At 47.0% G+C, this 16,854-nt stretch overlaps 1 protein-coding gene across 1 annotated transcript; it reads left to right on the top strand.

Moving 5' to 3' along the window:
• Nucleotides 1–313: 313 nt before the first annotated feature.
• Nucleotides 314–16,678, top strand: LOC119212768 (arf-GAP with dual PH domain-containing protein 1). The gene is made up of 12 exons (XM_037463509.2): nt 314–441; nt 528–681; nt 8,281–8,408; nt 10,562–10,653; nt 12,070–12,152; nt 13,711–13,823; nt 13,923–14,069; nt 15,026–15,109; nt 15,238–15,300; nt 15,877–15,948; nt 16,022–16,250; nt 16,535–16,678. Exons 2-12 carry the CDS (start codon nt 591–593, stop codon nt 16,561–16,563), a joined length of 1,131 nt encoding a protein of 376 aa, XP_037319406.2. The 5' UTR covers nt 314–441; nt 528–590; the 3' UTR covers nt 16,564–16,678.
• Nucleotides 16,679–16,854: the final 176 nt, after the last annotated feature.

Here is a 16,854-nt window from a genome sequence, read left to right on the forward strand (position 1 = left end):
CAACGTCATAATTATAAAAATATTTTAAAAAGGAACATACTCACATGCACCTTAATACTGTCTCGAGAAATATGACAGAAATGAATTGCACTAGAACATGTTTTAAATTTAAAATATTTAAAAGAAAAGGTCATTATACTGTTAGAGATGGCTTTTTCAAAGTCATTTTCAGGGGTGCGGAATTAAACGTGTTCTTATTGTCTACCGCAAGATGTCTCACTTTCATATAATATGAGGGGCGGAGAGGAAGGAAAACGAGGTGGGCAGGTGGGGGGAGGATGGAGGGAGGGAGAGGGTGACGGGAACGTGTTTTATTATTATTCAGCGAGAGCGAGCGAGAGAGAGAGAGAGAGAGAGAGAGAGAGAGAGCGCGCAAGAGAGCACCGGATCGGATCCTCCTGTATTGTCCCGTCTTCCCTCTGCTTAACTCTGAGGTGACAGGTGAGCAAGTCAGTCAGTCACTCTGTCTGCCTGCCTGTCTGTCTGCCTGTCTGCCTGTCAGTCTCTGTCTGTCTTTCTGTCTCCAGCAGCGGATGTTCTTGCTCGGGCTTCTTCCCGCTGCAGCGAGGCTGGACGCATAAGCGCTGACCATGTCCCTGGAACCGGAGGGGAGCAACCGGCTCCTGCAAGACGTGCTGGCGAGACTGGGCAACGGAACGTGCGCGGACTGCGGCAATCCAGGTAGGCAACTCCCCCAAGCCCTCGCCTCCGGGAGCCGATCCGAGCCCGGTGGTGATGCCGGCGTAACCCGACGCATGCAGACGCGGTTCCACTGATGCGTGTAAGATGGGTGGACAAGGCGGAGGAGAGGAGGAGGGTGGGGGGGTGGGGGGGGGGGGGGGGGCAACTGGTGCTGCAGAAAGCCAAGCAAAAAGGCTCGAGGGATGATTTCTAAGGCTTCATCTACACCCATTTTCTGCAGGTATTTTACGGCCTAAAGAGACTGGACTCTGGACTCAGTCAGAGGCATAAAGACACCAAACACTCCCCTGTGTGTGTGTGTGTGGCTGTCATTGTGTGTAAGGGTGTGCACAGACACGTCAACTTTCCCCTCCATGGTTAATGTGTGTGTCAGTGTTGTGGTCTGGTGTCATCATGTTCTAAACTGTCAGCAATACTAGGCATTAATTACTAGTGGTGTGTGTGTTTGTCTGTGTGTGTGTGTGTGTGTGTTTGTGTGTGCGCACGTTTGTTTTTCGTTCAAATGGCCCTATTTTATATATTTTATACCAGAGCCATGCTGTTCTCCATCAAGCCGCTTCATTCCTTTCTTCATCTCTCCATCCTCTACCTCGCTCTCTATTCTCTCCCCATGCGCCTCCCCTCACCCCCTCTTCCCACCCTCCTCTTTCCCTTCCTTTTTCTTCTCACTGAAATGGCAATACACCAGTGAGTGGCCACAGAGGCTCCAGTACGAGCAGTACACCCAGCGTTTGGAGCCGAGCCCGCCCAGGATTCTTGTCCCTCGGCCCTAGTCAAGGCTCCTCTAAGGGCCCGGCTCCTTGGGGGCAGCTTTCGGGGCCAGAGGATAGAAATAAGGATAGAAATGGCTTTCGCCGTGGTGGATGCTGTGTGTGTATCTACAAATGGTAAATGGCCTTTTGATTGTCGGTACCATCATATTACATAGCACAGTTATACCCAGTTCATTCACACCTGGTCTAAAGTATCTTCAGAACTATTGCATCTTAAACTGCCTTGGAACTTGTACATTTTGGGGATCGCCTCACTTTCCTTTCAGCACCACCAACAGCTAATAGTATATCCTACAAAATGTCTGAATGGATTAGCACAAGAGTTTTTCCAGAAATTCGAGGGTTTTATATCGCAATGTCTCAGCAACATATGGATGGATTGCTGTGACATTTGGTGCAGATGTTCAGGCACCTCGCAGGAGGAAATTATAATAATTTAATGATCCCTTCATTTTTCCTCCATCAGGTTAAAATAAACCAATTTGCTTATTACCCAAATGCTGCAAAGTGATGACACTAATTAAAGGTTCTCTTTACAATATTCTCAACATTAATATAACAGCTAATTATAACATCACAATGTTGTGAAGCAGGGAATGAGGTCTCTCTCTCTCTCTCTCTCCGTGTTAGCAAGCGTGCCATTCAGTGCATGCGAGCGCACCCAGCTGGTTCACTCATGGACATCGCTCTGCACAGCGCTGTTATGGCTGTTACCGCTTGTGGCGGCCGGCAGTGTAGTCACGGAGGCTCAGCGCCCGTTCTTTGGTTCCCTGCCAGGTGAACAACGTCCGCTCTGTTAGCACTCAGGCCCAAGTTCGCGCCGTTAGCTTCGGGCCGTTGGCACATACGTCGCTATGTCGAGGGCCATTTGGAGACACTAGATATACTTTGAATTTCTTATTAAGCATGCTTAGTTGCTACTAAGTATGGTGAACATGGTTAACATTACACTAATCAAACATTGGCATGTGAAGATTATGCAACTAATACTTTGCTAGCGTTAGCATTTGGCTAAAAGCACTTTACACTATACACATGGCTGCAGACTCTCAGCCCTGTTAGGGTCAAATTAGCGCAACTAGCGATATGGCCACAAGGCTTTTGTTTGACCGAAACTGTTGTGCAACGATCCAAAGTGCCTAAAGGAAGCATTGGCTTTAATTATTCATCAGGTTGTGAAAAGCAGGCATGCCATTTTTGCTTTTATAATTACAACGTGATGAAATTTAGCCTTGGTGAAGCAAAGGCCGGACAGCTGTCCCTGTGGTGGGCAACAGCTGGAAGGTAATTGGTAACTTAAAGGGGACTGATCACAGCTCATCTCCGCTTACTGGCCGACTAGTGCCACTTTGCATCCAAAAGCTGCTTTTAGCGCATATTTGCATTTGATCGGCTGCAGTGTCACAAAAAACGAGAAATAGGGAACAGGACCGTATCTCAGTAAATTCTTCAGAAAGAAAACCATCACAGTTTCATTACAGCTCAAAACACCACATATCATCTCAACAGAGCTAAGTTAACAGACATGCAGTGTACTTAGGAGAAAGCTAAGGATACTTGGGAGGATGTGAGGAGGAAAGTTAAGTTGTGTGACTGGCAGTACCGACTTATAGATGTATCCTTTAACATATGAGCTATAGGGTAATGTTATTTGATTGATAAAGGTTAATAATACAGTATTAACATTGTGCAAAAATCTGGTAACGTCTTGACTCAAGGATCACGTCTATTACTCTCTAAAAATTTGATTTACCTTTAATAGGAACTAGTGGTAATCTGATTTTATGTTTAATACGGTAACAGCTTTTATTGTCAGCTTCTAAAATATTTATTGGCAAAAATATTAATAACACATATGTAACACTTTTAATGGATGGGTCACTCCTCAGAGACATTTGGTTTAGACTATGTAATTTAATGTGAATATCCAGGCTTACAGAGCAAAAACTTTGTTAAAAGTGACATGACTATCATCCTTCCACCTTGTGACCTTCCGGTCACAGATACAACTTCCATTGACTTCACAGAAAACCAAACTACCCCCCCCCCACCCTTTTTTTTCCCCCTGCATAGTCATTCTCACTCTGCCCTTCCTTACCTTTGCGGGTCCCCACCCCCCTATCTTTTCTCTGCGGGTGTGCTAATATGTATCCGTAAGGCTTATACGTCACAGTTTCTCCGTAGCTCAGCATCGTTGTAGTTCTGCCCTTCGCTAAGGACACACAAACGAGCAACTCCCCCCCGGAGAGGAGCCTCAGCGGTCCTCTGAGGTGTGAAACAGCAGGAGCTACCATTAGATAGGAGGGGGTACGTTAGTCTATTCAATGTTTTTCAAAAGAAACTAACAAATATGTTTCTCAGCCATAGCAAATCTGCAGCACTCAACCTTTTTTTACCCCCCAATGCAGTAAATTGATGGATAGACCTCATGCTCAAATCCCTTTGATACTTGTAGCAAAAAATGCTACCGTACGTTTTCCCAAAGCAACTTCAAGTTGCACTCCTCCCCTAATGAAAATGGCAGAGTTAGGATTGTGTTGTCCTGTTTACGGTGTGGTCGGCTCTGTTCCTGCAATATTTCTTTCACAATAAGAATAAGAATATTTCACAGAAGTTGTCACGGTGTGGGTTTGTTCCCTGTGGGGGAATGAAAAATTGTTTTAAAGTTCACATAAATGCCAGAATAGAGTAGTTGCTTTTTTAAAGAAGCTGCATAACCCCTGACAGGGTTTTAATGGCAACCTTAGTCTGGAATACCAGACCCATTCCCTCCACACATACTTTAAGGCCCCCAGTGAGGCCAAACCCCCCCCGAAAAGACATGGCGGATCTGTCTAGGCTGTTCAAGGATGTTTACCGACCTACCTGGACCCACCCATGTGATCGAACCAGGAAAGGTGAAGCTTTGACCATATTGCATCGCAAAGGGAAAAAAGGGAAACCAAGAGGTGAGATAATGGGAATGGGGGTAATTGAGGAGTCCCATAGTGCGTGTTGCAGATCGATTGTTCTCACACCGACGACACAGGGATTCTGCAATGATTTTAGTTAAATTAAATCTCAAAATGTGATGCCCGAGTTGCTCAAACTAAATTAGATCCAGCCTGGTTTGTGTTTGTCTCAACAAGGGTTACTGGCAGTTTCCCCTCCCTAAGAGGGAATAACTACAAAGTCCTGCCCTTCGGAGTCTGTGGCGCGCCAAATCAACATTCGATGGTTGATGGATCAGGCGCTCCGCCCTCATCCGGAGTATGCAGCGTCCTACTTAGACTGATCACGTAGACCCCCTGAGACCCCATATCTTGGGATGCTTGTTTTTACAGTACGCTCATTCAAAAGCTTAAGCATAAAAGTCACCTCTCATGCAGGTGACACTCAGTTTTACAACATTGTAATAGGCCAGTCAAACTGATCAGTCAACGCTAGCTCAGATTCTACTCGAATGACAGACGTTACCCTGATGAAGATGCAGTAGAAGTGTTATGTTGAAAGATTGATATGGTACATATGGTTTGTGTTGTCCCAGGTTGTCTCGCCTTGTAGTTAACTTGTTGGTTTGGTGAGTACTGGGTTTCCGTACAGGCTTCATCAGATGCTGGCCCGGAATAGTCTTTGTGTACTGTAATGCCCCAAGTATCTGGTCCGGCTGTGTATGAGTGTCTGTCCACTGTAGCACTGCTTGTGTCTCTCTCAGCGTACCTATTTCATTCGGAATCTTTAAGCGACGGATCACCGCACCCACATTCCCCACCAAGTGTGGCAACCCAGGCGAACGTTTCTAGAATAAGAGGCCGTAATCCTCCAACAAATAGTGTCCTTTAATAGGTTGAATCGGGTTACCTCCTGTTCAATGTTGCTCCAGCCCATTGGCTTGGCTCCTCCCCCTGGTTTGCTGCAACAGCCATTGCTGCTGAAAAACATAGCCTGTGGTGCTGAGCCAAGAGATAAGGGGGTCACAACCTCTGCTGGCCCCCACTGTCTGGTTATTAACCCCCCACCACAAATGAGCCACAGTCACACTGATGTGTACACATCCAGACGCACAAACAAAAAGGCTGTAGGTGCAGGAAAGTGTCTGCGTATGCTCACAGGCACAGGGGCAGCCATTGTATAAATTTCCCCCCCGTTGTTCATTTGTCCTGCATCGTCCCTGCAGTAACGCCACAGGGCCTTCTTTCTCTTCAGACTCATGCAGTCGGAATCAAAAGCTCTGTTGTTTCTCCAACAAACGAGCCGTCTGACTCTTTTTGAATCCACTTTCTTCCAACAGTTCCTCGGAGACGGAGCAGCAGCTCTTTAACAAACAGCATATGCACCGAAAAAACAAACAGCGGAGTCACGCCACACCACGAGTTCCCCCGGCTCCTGTTCACTATGACAGCCGTAATCCTGATGTGAAACATCTCCAATGAACATGTAAAGGAGGGGAACCCTGTGTGTGTGTGTGTGTGTGTGTGTGTGTGTGTGTGTGTGTGTGTGTGTGTGTGTGTGTGTGTGTGTGTGTGTGTGCATCGTTAGTCATCCATTGCGGGCACAGTAATCTCCATGAGTGCTGTCTGCTTCTCCATAAGGCCTGACTCAGAGAACGATGACCTCACCTCCGAATGACTGGTTGTGTGTTTTTGTGTCAGCGGCGGTTGTGTGCATTGGTGTGTGTGTGTGTGTGTGTGTGTGTGTTGCTGGCAAGATGTAAGGAATAAAAAAAAGCAAGTGGTTTGATATTTGTTCGCATCAAAGCGCCATCTACTGTGCTTTGTACTTGATCGCAAGCCAGAGGGATTAAAAGTCGAGTTGACATTTACATTAAAAAAGAATAATTAGCAGTTGTCATGGATTAAGAGAGATAAATCAAGGAGAGATTATTGTGGATGCCAGCAACGCCCCCCACGGGGATCTTGTGTACCTCTCCCTCCTTCATGGCTCCTACTTCCTCCTCCTCATCTCCTCGCCCCCGCCGCTCTCCGCTCTCCGTCTCCGCTTTTCTCCAGCCCCTAGAGGAAAGAGAAACGCAGAGTTGTATTGCCCCCCCCCCCCCCTCCCTCTCTCTTTTGACTCTCAAATGAGGAGATCCCCCATGAGTATCACACCCTCTCTCTGCTCATGTACTCACGTGGCGTGAGGAAGGACGGCTGCAGAGAGGAATTGAGGAGGAGAGACAATGTGGTGGCTTCTGAGCGCCGCCCTCTTGCCCCTTGAGCCACGCACACGCGACACATGCCAGCACGTGCTAAACATACGTGCAGGCAATCCAACGTGCTGGATGGAGTCCGCCTGATACGGCAGCATGGCAAGACCACGTCGCGTGCAAGGCGTTGGCCTACAACCAGAGAGCTCATCCTTTGCAGCTGGCAAGGCCCCAATGAATGTTACGCTTGTAAACTGAAATAATTTTTTTGCTCATACTCGTATGTCTGAGCAACAGTTTTGCTCGTCAATCAATCAATCTGGATTTATTGAGCAAGGGGGGGTTTGGCAGCGCTAGCAGCTCTGCAGGCCTTGCTTCCTTTTTCTTTTAGATGTTGAGACAGATAAGTGAAAGCGTCAACTTCTGCTAAATGTCGAGGCGGCACATCCGACAGTGGTTGAGATATTTTCACCCGACCCAAAGCAAGGGGGTCGACATATTCCGATATCCGACCTCATAAAGCAGCCTGTTCCCCATTGTGCTGTTTGTTCCCTTGCAGCCTTGCTGCAGGAGCTGCAGGCGGGCGGGCCTGTTACCGACGCCATGTGGGCGTGCCGTGAAGCGCTTGCGTGAAGTTGGGTCATCTAACGAAGACCTCCACCCTGAGCTGAGCATCGTCCGGTCCAGCAGGCTGCTGCTCAGGCTGCTGGAGGAGGTCTGTGTTCCCTGCCAGAAGTCAGAGCAATATCTGACCAATGGGACGTTGTGCACATTTGGCGGCTGATAGACGTTCTGTGTGTTCATTCAGAGAGGATGCTCTGGTTCTTCTGCTTTTATCTGATCTTTTTCATACTGTATGTATGTTTTGGGTTTGTTTTATAGTTATATGATAAACAGTAAAGCTGAACTATGAATAAGGAAACTGGACTCTCTCTCTCTCTCTAATTTTCTGCTAATTTTTAGCTCTCACTGCACCCTGTCTTTGCCTCTTGGCTTCATTTGCACGGACAGAATCAGAGTCTGCGTGTGACACCTTTGCTCAACACTCACGGATGCTGCTGCTGCTCTACCAAGACGTTCATCCTTGTTTTTTGTTGTTGTATTTTTGTCTGTTGCTGATGAAGCTGTAGAGCTGCAATGCAAAGTGTGCGTTTAGTTACATGCACGCGTTGGCAGAAAGCACATGGCGTGTTTGTGTGCGTGCATCAAACCACGTGTTTGTCCTTTTCCATTGCCTTCTTTTAAAGCCACACACACACACACGCACACACACACAGCTGTGAGCGTGTCTGCAGGGATCAGTGTGTGTTTTGGATTATGGAGATGTAACAAACCCGATAACTTGGCTGAGTTTTGATCAGATCTCACGCTGCCAGTAAACTGAAAAAGGATTTCCCCACAATCCCATTTTGGTGCCCTGCTCTCTTTTATTACTCTTTGTTGCAGCACTCTTATGACTAAGATTTTCTCACCCCTCCTCCTTTTTATCTCTTCCAACCCCACCGCCGCCCTCTCTGTCGTCCTTTTGTCCCACTTTGCCCGTTTTAATTTCCTCCCCTGTTTTTCTCGCTCTGCCAACCTCACCCCCCCCCCTCTCCTTCACCTCCGTGCGTCTTCTCTCTACGGCCTCTCTCTCTCTCTCTCTCTCTCTCTCTCTCTCTCTCTCTCTCTCTCCTGCAGAGCCGGACTGGGCGTCGCTGACTTTGGGTGTGTTTGTTTGCCAGGCCTGCTCGCTCCTTCACCGGAGCATCCCCCACATCAGCAGGGTCAAGTCCGTGCAGGACACGTGGGACGCCAGCGAGGTCGAGGTAGGGCAGTGGTGCATGCATCCCAAAAAACTCTATCCAAAACAGGTACACGGCTTAAATGAAAGGGAGCTTTCTCTTTGTTCAAATCCATTGAGTTTAAGGGATTAAAAATCTCAAGTCGTTGCGTTTTTGCCTTAAATCAGCCGAGAACCCATTATATTTTGTTTTCTTCATTCAAAAAAAAGGTTTTTGTGCTCGATCGCTTCTTGGTTAAAGACCAACATAAAATGTTGGAACTATTTCGTTCAAAATTAGTTCTGGCAAACACAATGAAAAAAAAAAATACTTCACATCACATCACAGTCAAACGCTTCACATTTGAAACAATCTTTTGGTGTTTAATATGTGCGTCTCTGATGCGTTATCCACATTGCACACGCCTTTAATGACATTTTATCGGCTTGTAAAAATCTGGATTCCTCAGGTAGTAACAGTGGTGATTCCTGCTTCCTGTCAGCTCAAGAGCCTGGTGATATGAAAAGAAAATGAGGCATGGACTCAATGGTTACAGTCTTAAGCTGAAGTATTATTTTTTTTTTGTTTCCATGGAAACAAACTAGTCAGGGTACATTTGAAACATGTCTCTGATTTAAAGCCGGAGTAGTTTTAAAGCCGGAACGGCTTGGCTTTGTGACACACGTTTTTTTACAACAATTGGTTATAACAAAGAATGAAATATCTAATTTGACTAATTATGACCATTACAAAGAAATGTGCTTTAGATCTTGCTCTTCAGCTGACAACCTTTGGGAGGACAGCTCTCCTTCGCAGGGTTCAATGCAGCGCCATTACATGAGTCAGACTGTTTACTTTCTTTTGTTGTTTTTTGTTGCATCCTTGCACACTGCGGTGTGCCCGGCGAGGATGCTTCCTTCAGAAATCGGCACGAAATACAAGCTCTGTGAGCAAATTCGTAAAAAATGAACACTCTCAGGTTGTCGTTTGTTAAGACTATGGCTCTACATGTCGCTATTGAAGTGGTCCCTGTAGTGAATCATGTCAGCGGTTTGACACCAACAACACTCGGTGACAAAAAGGACGTGGGGGAGGCGATGCTGGCATGAGTCACAGTTGAAAAAAAAAAAAAAAAAAACAGAAGTTGGAGACGAAGGCGGACAGTAAGTGTGATTTTAAAGGGGAGTTGAACGGGGGTCCAAACGTGAGAGCAATGCATTGGAGTGGTGGCTGATTAAATATGAGAGCACAACACAAGAGTCCTAGTCGACGCGTCGAAGGGAAAACGACAAACGGGACGTCTCTGTGTTGAATCACCCCCTTTCTTAATGGCAGTTCTAGGCTTTTTTTTTGTTGAGGCCACCGCAGCTGCACAACTACACTCATGGGAGACAATTTAGTGAAAAGGCCACGGTTGTATTCACTGTTATTCTTCCGTCTGTACATGGGCCTGCATGTGGACAAGCATATGGCTGTGGAGCAAATTGGATTAGTTATAGTTATTACTGGGGTTATGTTTTGATTAATGAGGCCCCAGCTTTTTGGTTTTGAAATGAGAGAATAAGGAGCTGGACTTTAGTGGTACCATTTGTTGTTGCCATGTGAAACACGTCCTCTTGAACACTGGTTTGATTTGTTGAAGAATATTTGTACCCTAATTCTCCATCACAAGCATCTCGCAGTCCCTGTGGAAGCAGAGGTAACCTTGAATGGTGCCTGATCTTTTGCCCTGATGAAATCAATATCCCGTTCAAATTGTCACATCCGAGGTTAACTCCTTTAGAGACTTGAGTTTTGGTTGACATTTCTGCTGCTGCTGACCGTCACAATAAAAGTCCCATTCATGCATCCCTTCCCAGCGCCCCTCTGAGCCGGATTGGGCTCATGGATTATATCTGGATGAAACATTTTGGGGAGTACGAGGAAAGAGAGTGGACGCGCCCCAACGCAGTGTCGCCAATTCCCCAATTAATCCTGGTTCTGAAGATGTTCTGTCGTACCTAATATTGTGTATGATTAAGCACATTTGTCAACATTCTCCAGGGGTTATTTCATTGAAACGGTGCTGTTAGTTCAAATTGTTTCTGGACATAATAAATGCTGCATGGCGGAATCTACTCTATATTCCAATAAGCTGAATAATACCACTTTAAACAGTATTCAGTGTTAAATGACAGTGTTTCTGTCCCCTTTTTCAGTTGATGGCTACTACAGGAAACAATGCTGCCAAGGCCAAGCACGAGCAGACGGTCCCTGCTTTCTACTACAGACCAACACACACCGACTGCAAGTAAGCGCTAGTTCTCTCTCTCTCTCTGCGGGACTTACAAACACCAACACTCGAGGTGAAGCCAGTATGAAAACCCTCCAAGCTGTTTTCTGAAAGAAGAGAAATGCGTGCTAACAAAATTAGCCTGCTCGCTAGTTAGCCAACATTTAACCCCTCTGGTAGGCTAACTGCATAGCTCAACCATTCTCTAATGAGCTTCCATTATGGCACCAGTATAACCTAAAGGTCGCGTGGCAATGTGCCATTGAACTTTCATTTGACGGAATATCAAAGGCGACTTGTAAGTTCACCTACATTTGGGGATTTGGTTGTTATTGTCTGCACGAGTGCCCTTTTTTTAAATGAAAGACATCTTGACATTTTCTTCACATGAAAAGCGCAGGTGTAAGCAATAATACGAATGATGCATGAAGAGAACGGTACCGTCGTTAATGTTATTAGTAACACCTGCGCTCTTGTACCATGACAAAGTCAAATATATATACAGAGAGACAACACCATACGACAGTCTGTTTGTGTCCTTTTGCGTCTCTATGCAAAGTTTATATGAGCTTTATTTCAGTCAGTTGACTGGCCGACATCTTGGAGTCCAGTATCCACTTCTTTGTGTATATAATATTCATGCTACAGATACGGATTTGAAGTCCCATTTCTCTCTATAATTGGCCCTCGCCGAGCTCCCCTCCGCTGCATGCTGATTAGTGCTAAAGCGATGTACACCACGTTGTGCAGTGGCTTGTTGTGGTTACTGTTAATGAAGATATATTAAACCGTTAGATCTCTCTATATAGTGTTTTTTTACTTTTTATTGTTTTGTAACTTTGAATCCCAGTTTCTGGTTCGTGAAGCGGCCAATTAGCACGGAACCAACAAACAGGATGTACTATCTTTTGTTGCTCAACCTTTTTCCTACCTCGTGCCCCGAGGTAGTGAAACAGATCGTCTCGGGACATCTTGGCCTCGTCCATCCGTCTCTCTCTCTCTCTCTCATGTATCCGCTTCCCTTTGAACAGAATCCGATTCAAAGAGACACAAAGAGAACAAAGAAAGCGGTGTCTTCTTCCTCAGCCTGTGTCTCTGCGCGTTCCCTCACTCGACTCCCCCGAGATGGGCGATCGGGAGGGTTTTAGTTCCAATCCAGTGTCACCAGAAGGTGTCACTCAAAGAGTTGATGGAATGGTTGTTTGGAGCCTGAAGGGGAGACTGGAAGGTGGAGGCAGAAACAGGATGAGAGAGATTGTTGGCATGGTGATTCTCCTCACACTGAAATGAAGAGCGAGGTGGCTTCCATTGTCGGCTGCATCGCTACGCTAGCAAAGTGCTGAAGAACGTGAACATAACGACCTAAAAAAGCAATAGAAAAACAATTACTGAACGCTAACTGTGTGGGTGTGTGTGTGTTTCCTCTGTCTCCAGGATGCTGAGAGAGCAGTGGATCAGAGCCAAATACGAGAGGAATGAGTTTGAGTTTATCGAAAAACAGGAGCCTTACTCTGCAGGTACCTTTTTCATTACTCTTCCTCTGAAGACCCTCATGAGATGTGCGTTAAAACCATTCACCCCGATGTAAAAACACTATGAAAGGAATCCCAAGCACCTCGGCGTACCAGGCTTCTTTGGAAGAGGATGAAAAATGGACGGCCTGTTGTCGATCAGGCGTTTTTAACAGTTGGCTAAACAGAACCTTGAAAACCTCTCGGACAAACATTTCCCAGCGGATTCAGTGAGCTGCAATGAATTTACCCTGAAACATCCATCGAGGACTTTCAAACGTTATTTTACTTCTACGGGTTTTGTGTGTCAACTCGTATGCATTTCACGCGGTTAAAGATGCAGCTTTCTGATTGGCTCGCGGTGACCTCATTCGCTCATTGTTACGATGGAAAACCAAGCACACTCACAGGCGGGCAGATTGTAATAATACAAGTCCTTCTGTCATCTCTGTTTCTGCATTCATTCTTTCTTCATTACTCATTTTGGGGCAGGTGGCATATATGTGAATGTGTGTGTGTGTGTGTGTGTGAATGTGTGTGTGAGTGAGATTGACCACTGGCAGCAACCTGGCCTCCGCAGCGGCCAATGTTGATATTGATCCGGTATGCAAAAGATAGGATGAAGAAAATGTGTCGGGGAAGGAGCCGAGGGTGGGGACAAGGAGGGCTATTGATCGATGAGGTAATGCTAATGTACCTCGGTGAATGTTTCATGTTAGTACATCACAGCCGCAAAGACACACACGCACACACACACACATGCAGAGAGGGCGTCCATGGCAGTGGGCATGGAGAACGTCGCAGTAGAGGAAGCAGTGTTCTGGATTAGATTACGATACTTGTAAGTGCCTGTTACTTTACATATGCCCCGCCCCCCTTTCTCTCATTGCTTCCTTTTTTACACACACATACAAAACATATCGTTTTATTCTCTGCTTTTTCCACAAAACTATTCAGCATGAACAAACTTGTCTCTGATCTTTTTGAAGTTTTTTTTTTTTTTCTGACATATGTTCTCATCATAAATCACTCTGGATAATCACAGTTTAATTACCAGTCACATGGCAAGAATGTAAATCAGTCCCCTGGTTATATACCGAGGCATCTCCCGCCCATTAAGCCACCAAAATAGATCCGGATTAGAAAGAAAACACGTCAGAAAAAGATGAAAGACAGAAAAGGAGGCAGTGTGGGCGGAGCCTGTTACCAAAAATAGACGGCATTGAAGGCTATGAATAGAACAGCGTCTCATTAATTTAAAAAATGGAGGTTCTTTGGTCTTTGGAGGCAAATAAAATCTCTGTTTTGCTGTCTCATGCTGCATTTCCTGCTAAAGTCTCTTATCTGTTTGGCTCTTGTATTTTCTCTTTTTCTCCCCCTTATTTTGAATGCAGTTCCAAATTATATTAGATTTCTGCTTGGCGGTTTCCCTCAACCACAAACCAGTCACTCACAACATCTCACCGTTGTTTCAGCTCTTCTCTGATGTCCTTTTTTATTAAAAAGCCTCCAAACCGCAAACACCTTTTGGTTTTTTTTTCACCCCCCTTCACTCTCTTCCCAGGCTACAGAGAAGGGTTTCTATGGAAACGAGGACGAGACAACGGTCAGTTTCTCAGCCGAAAGTTCATCCTGTCAGAGAGGGAGGGTGCGCTGAAGTACTTCAACAAGCAGGATGTAAGTGAGGTGATTCAGCTGATTTTAAGCGGTGTTTAAAAACCAGCGGCATGGAGGAAAACAAGTCCCATTGGTTGTCCTTGTGTCCCTCCGCCTTAGGCCAGGGATCCCAAAGCGCTGATGAAAATCGAGACCCTCAACGCCACCTTCCAGCCGGCCAAGATCGGCAACCCCTGCGGCCTCCAGATCACCTACTTGAAAGACAACAGCACAAGGAACATCTTTGTCTACCACAGTGACGCTAAGGTACGCCCTTAAAACGCCGCGGTGACACATTGACCTTCGTTGGCCTTGATCCATTTCAAAGCCCGAAGCCCGTCACAAATAGCAGTCGCAGTCCTGCTTCATTGAGACCGCTCTGCATCGCCCCCCCCCCCCCCCCCCCCCCAACGTGAAGTAACTTTTCTTTTATTATTCTGCCTTTTTGTTTTTGTTAAATGGATTTGAATTTAATCATGAAAACCCTGGAGGGGAGGGGGGAGTGGGGGGGATTGGGGTTGTCGTCATCACTTCCCACTCCCCGCTGTGCTCAGCTCGGTGCCCCCCTGGGGAACCTGGATGGGGTTACTGAAGTATTTTACGTGGTTTCATTCGGAGGGTCAAATTGAATTATTTTGTAAACGCCTCTGCAGCATCATTTCCTGCAAAGAATCATTTCTGTTGAATGAAAGGGGATTTCAGACCTTTTCTGAGCCTGTAACTGGCAACATTTATTCAGATTTTTCAGTAAATTTTATGAAATGTTTTATATGTGTGTTTAATATGTGTGTATATATATATATATATATATATATATATATATATTATAATTTTCCTTTTTATTTTGAAAGCAAGCGAGACAGAGGGTTTGAGTGGATGAGAAAGGGAAATGAAGAGCAACTGGAGCCGGGAAACACAAGCAGCGCTGCTCCCCCAGCTGGTGGAGTAGTGTGACTGCAGGTGGTCACCTGGAGGGGGGGGGGGGGGGGGGGGAGAGTTCACGGGGTTTGTTCGGTGTCACTGTGCCTCAGCTTCTGCAGTATCCACCCGGGCACAAGATGCCTCCGACCACACCGCGCCGCTGCCTTCGCTGTCGCGGCGGAAAAGCACATCTCACCTCATCTGAGCCCAGAGTGCAGACCGCGGGGACCCAACCGGCGAGGGGGGGGGGGGGGTCAAGCATGACACGGCGCCACTGAGGGGGTTTGTTTTGTTTGGTGCAGGAGATGGTCGACTGGTTCAACGCTATCAGGGCGGCAAGGTTCCACTACCTGCAGGTGGCCTTCCCCGGAGCGAGTGACGAGGAGGTGAGGAATGGTTGGGAAGGAAAGTGATGGTTAAAGGTGACGCGTCGCCAATCACAAGGTTAGTACTAGTAAACACATGCGTTTATTTCACGTGGCCCTTCACGCCCCGTTTGTCTCTTCCCTTCCAGCTGGTGCCCAAACTGACCCGAAACTTCACGAAGGAAGGATTCATGGAGAAAACGGGTCCAAAGGTCTGTGCTGCATGCAACTCGCTGAAGACTTTGCATTTAAATCATTGTTGATGTAGTTATTTGAGCTGCTAAGGCTTGAATAAGTCAAATTATCTGGTATTTTACTCAAACAAATTCAAAGTTTAGAGATTAGTTAGAAAAGGTGTCTAATTTTGAATACCAGACTAATTGTGAATTAGTACATCTTTCGCCGTAAAGTAAAGACACACCTCTTCAGACTACACCTCGACTAAAAACACTAAAGCCTCCAATTAATCTTATGTTTGTGCCCAGATTGGAATCCATTGCATGATACTAAACACAATACATTTATTCATTTCAATTCAAATTTGAGTTCACAATCTGTTGCTTGGAAGAACTGAATCCACTTTCATTTCATACGACGTGTTTCAAACTATAGATCACGCATGGCCAAAATTATTTATGAGGAGCACTCTTCACTTTTAAAGGAATACTAACTAGCTAAAACTGTACCTGGCAACCGCACCCACAAAAAGCTGGAAGCACGGATGTGTTGTGATTGTCCCGGTGTAGTGGCGTCACTTCCACTGAATGCCTCTGTCGCTCTGCCCGCAGCACACCGAGGGCTTCAAGAAGCGCTGGTTCACCATGGACGACAGGAGGCTCATGTATTTCAAAGACCCCCTGGTAAGATGCGCCCCCCCCCCCCCCCCGTCGCCAAGCCCGTCCCCCGCGTCACTCTCTCCGCCTGTCTCCCAAGGACGCCTACGCCCGCGGCGAGGTCTTCATCGGCAGCAAGGAGAACAGCTACACCGTCCTGTCCGGCTTGCCCTCCTCCACCCAGGGCTACCACTGGCACCACGGCATCACCATCGTCACGCCGGACCGCAAGTTCCTGTTCGCCTGCGAGACCGAGGCCGAGCAACGGGATTGGATCTCCGCCTTCCAGCGGGTCATCAACCGACCAATGAGGCCGCAGGAATACGCAGGTGCGGGACGTTGGCGCACTGAGCGTATTTCTTTGCGGGAGGGCGAGAACCTCCTTTCTTTTAGTTGTTTAAATACAAACCTTTTTAGTAGTGATCTCTGCTGCGTAACCAGATTTTTCCTTTTGTGTCAAGATGCCTACTACGTTTCAAGCTTTAGGGATTCTCCTCCGGCTCCACCCGAGTGCGCAGTGGGAGAGTAACATTTAGCAAGGGGGGGGGTGTAAGGGGCGGGGACAGCGGTGGCTCTGGCTGACGACGGCGTTGTTCTGTGTCTCTCTCTCCAGTGGAGGCCCATTTCAAACACAAGCCTTGAAGACGGCGGGACGCCACGACTCAGCCGGACCGGCCCAGTCTCATTCAGATCCGAGACAACCCCTGTGCGTCAGCGGACACCCGCGGCTGGGGGGGGGGTGGGGGCGGGGCGGGGGAGGGGCGAGAGACAGAGGGGCTCGAAACCCATCTGTGTGCGCGGAGGAGTTGGGACTCTAAGCGGGGCCCGGGGGCCCGTGGAGGGGGCCCCAAACGTCGGGAGACGTGGAGCCGAAGGGTCGACGATGTCATCACGATTGCGCCTGCCAAACGTTGTGCTTTACATCATCACGTC

Source organism: Pungitius pungitius, chromosome 21 (assembly GCF_949316345.1).
Source record: "Pungitius pungitius chromosome 21, fPunPun2.1, whole genome shotgun sequence".
NCBI lineage: Eukaryota > Metazoa > Chordata > Actinopteri > Perciformes > Gasterosteidae > Pungitius > Pungitius pungitius.

Coding starts and splice junctions, on each gene's coding strand:
- LOC119212768 (XM_037463509.2), top strand. CDS start 591: ATGTCCCTGGAACCGGAGGGGAGCAACCGGCTCCTGCAAGACGTGCTG. Junction 682..8,280: donor CGCGGACTGCGGCAATCCAG/GTAGGCAACTCC, acceptor TCTCTCCTGCAG/AGCCGGACTGGGCGTCGCTG. Junction 14,070..15,025: donor TCTACCACAGTGACGCTAAG/GTACGCCCTTAA, acceptor TGTTTGGTGCAG/GAGATGGTCGACTGGTTCAA.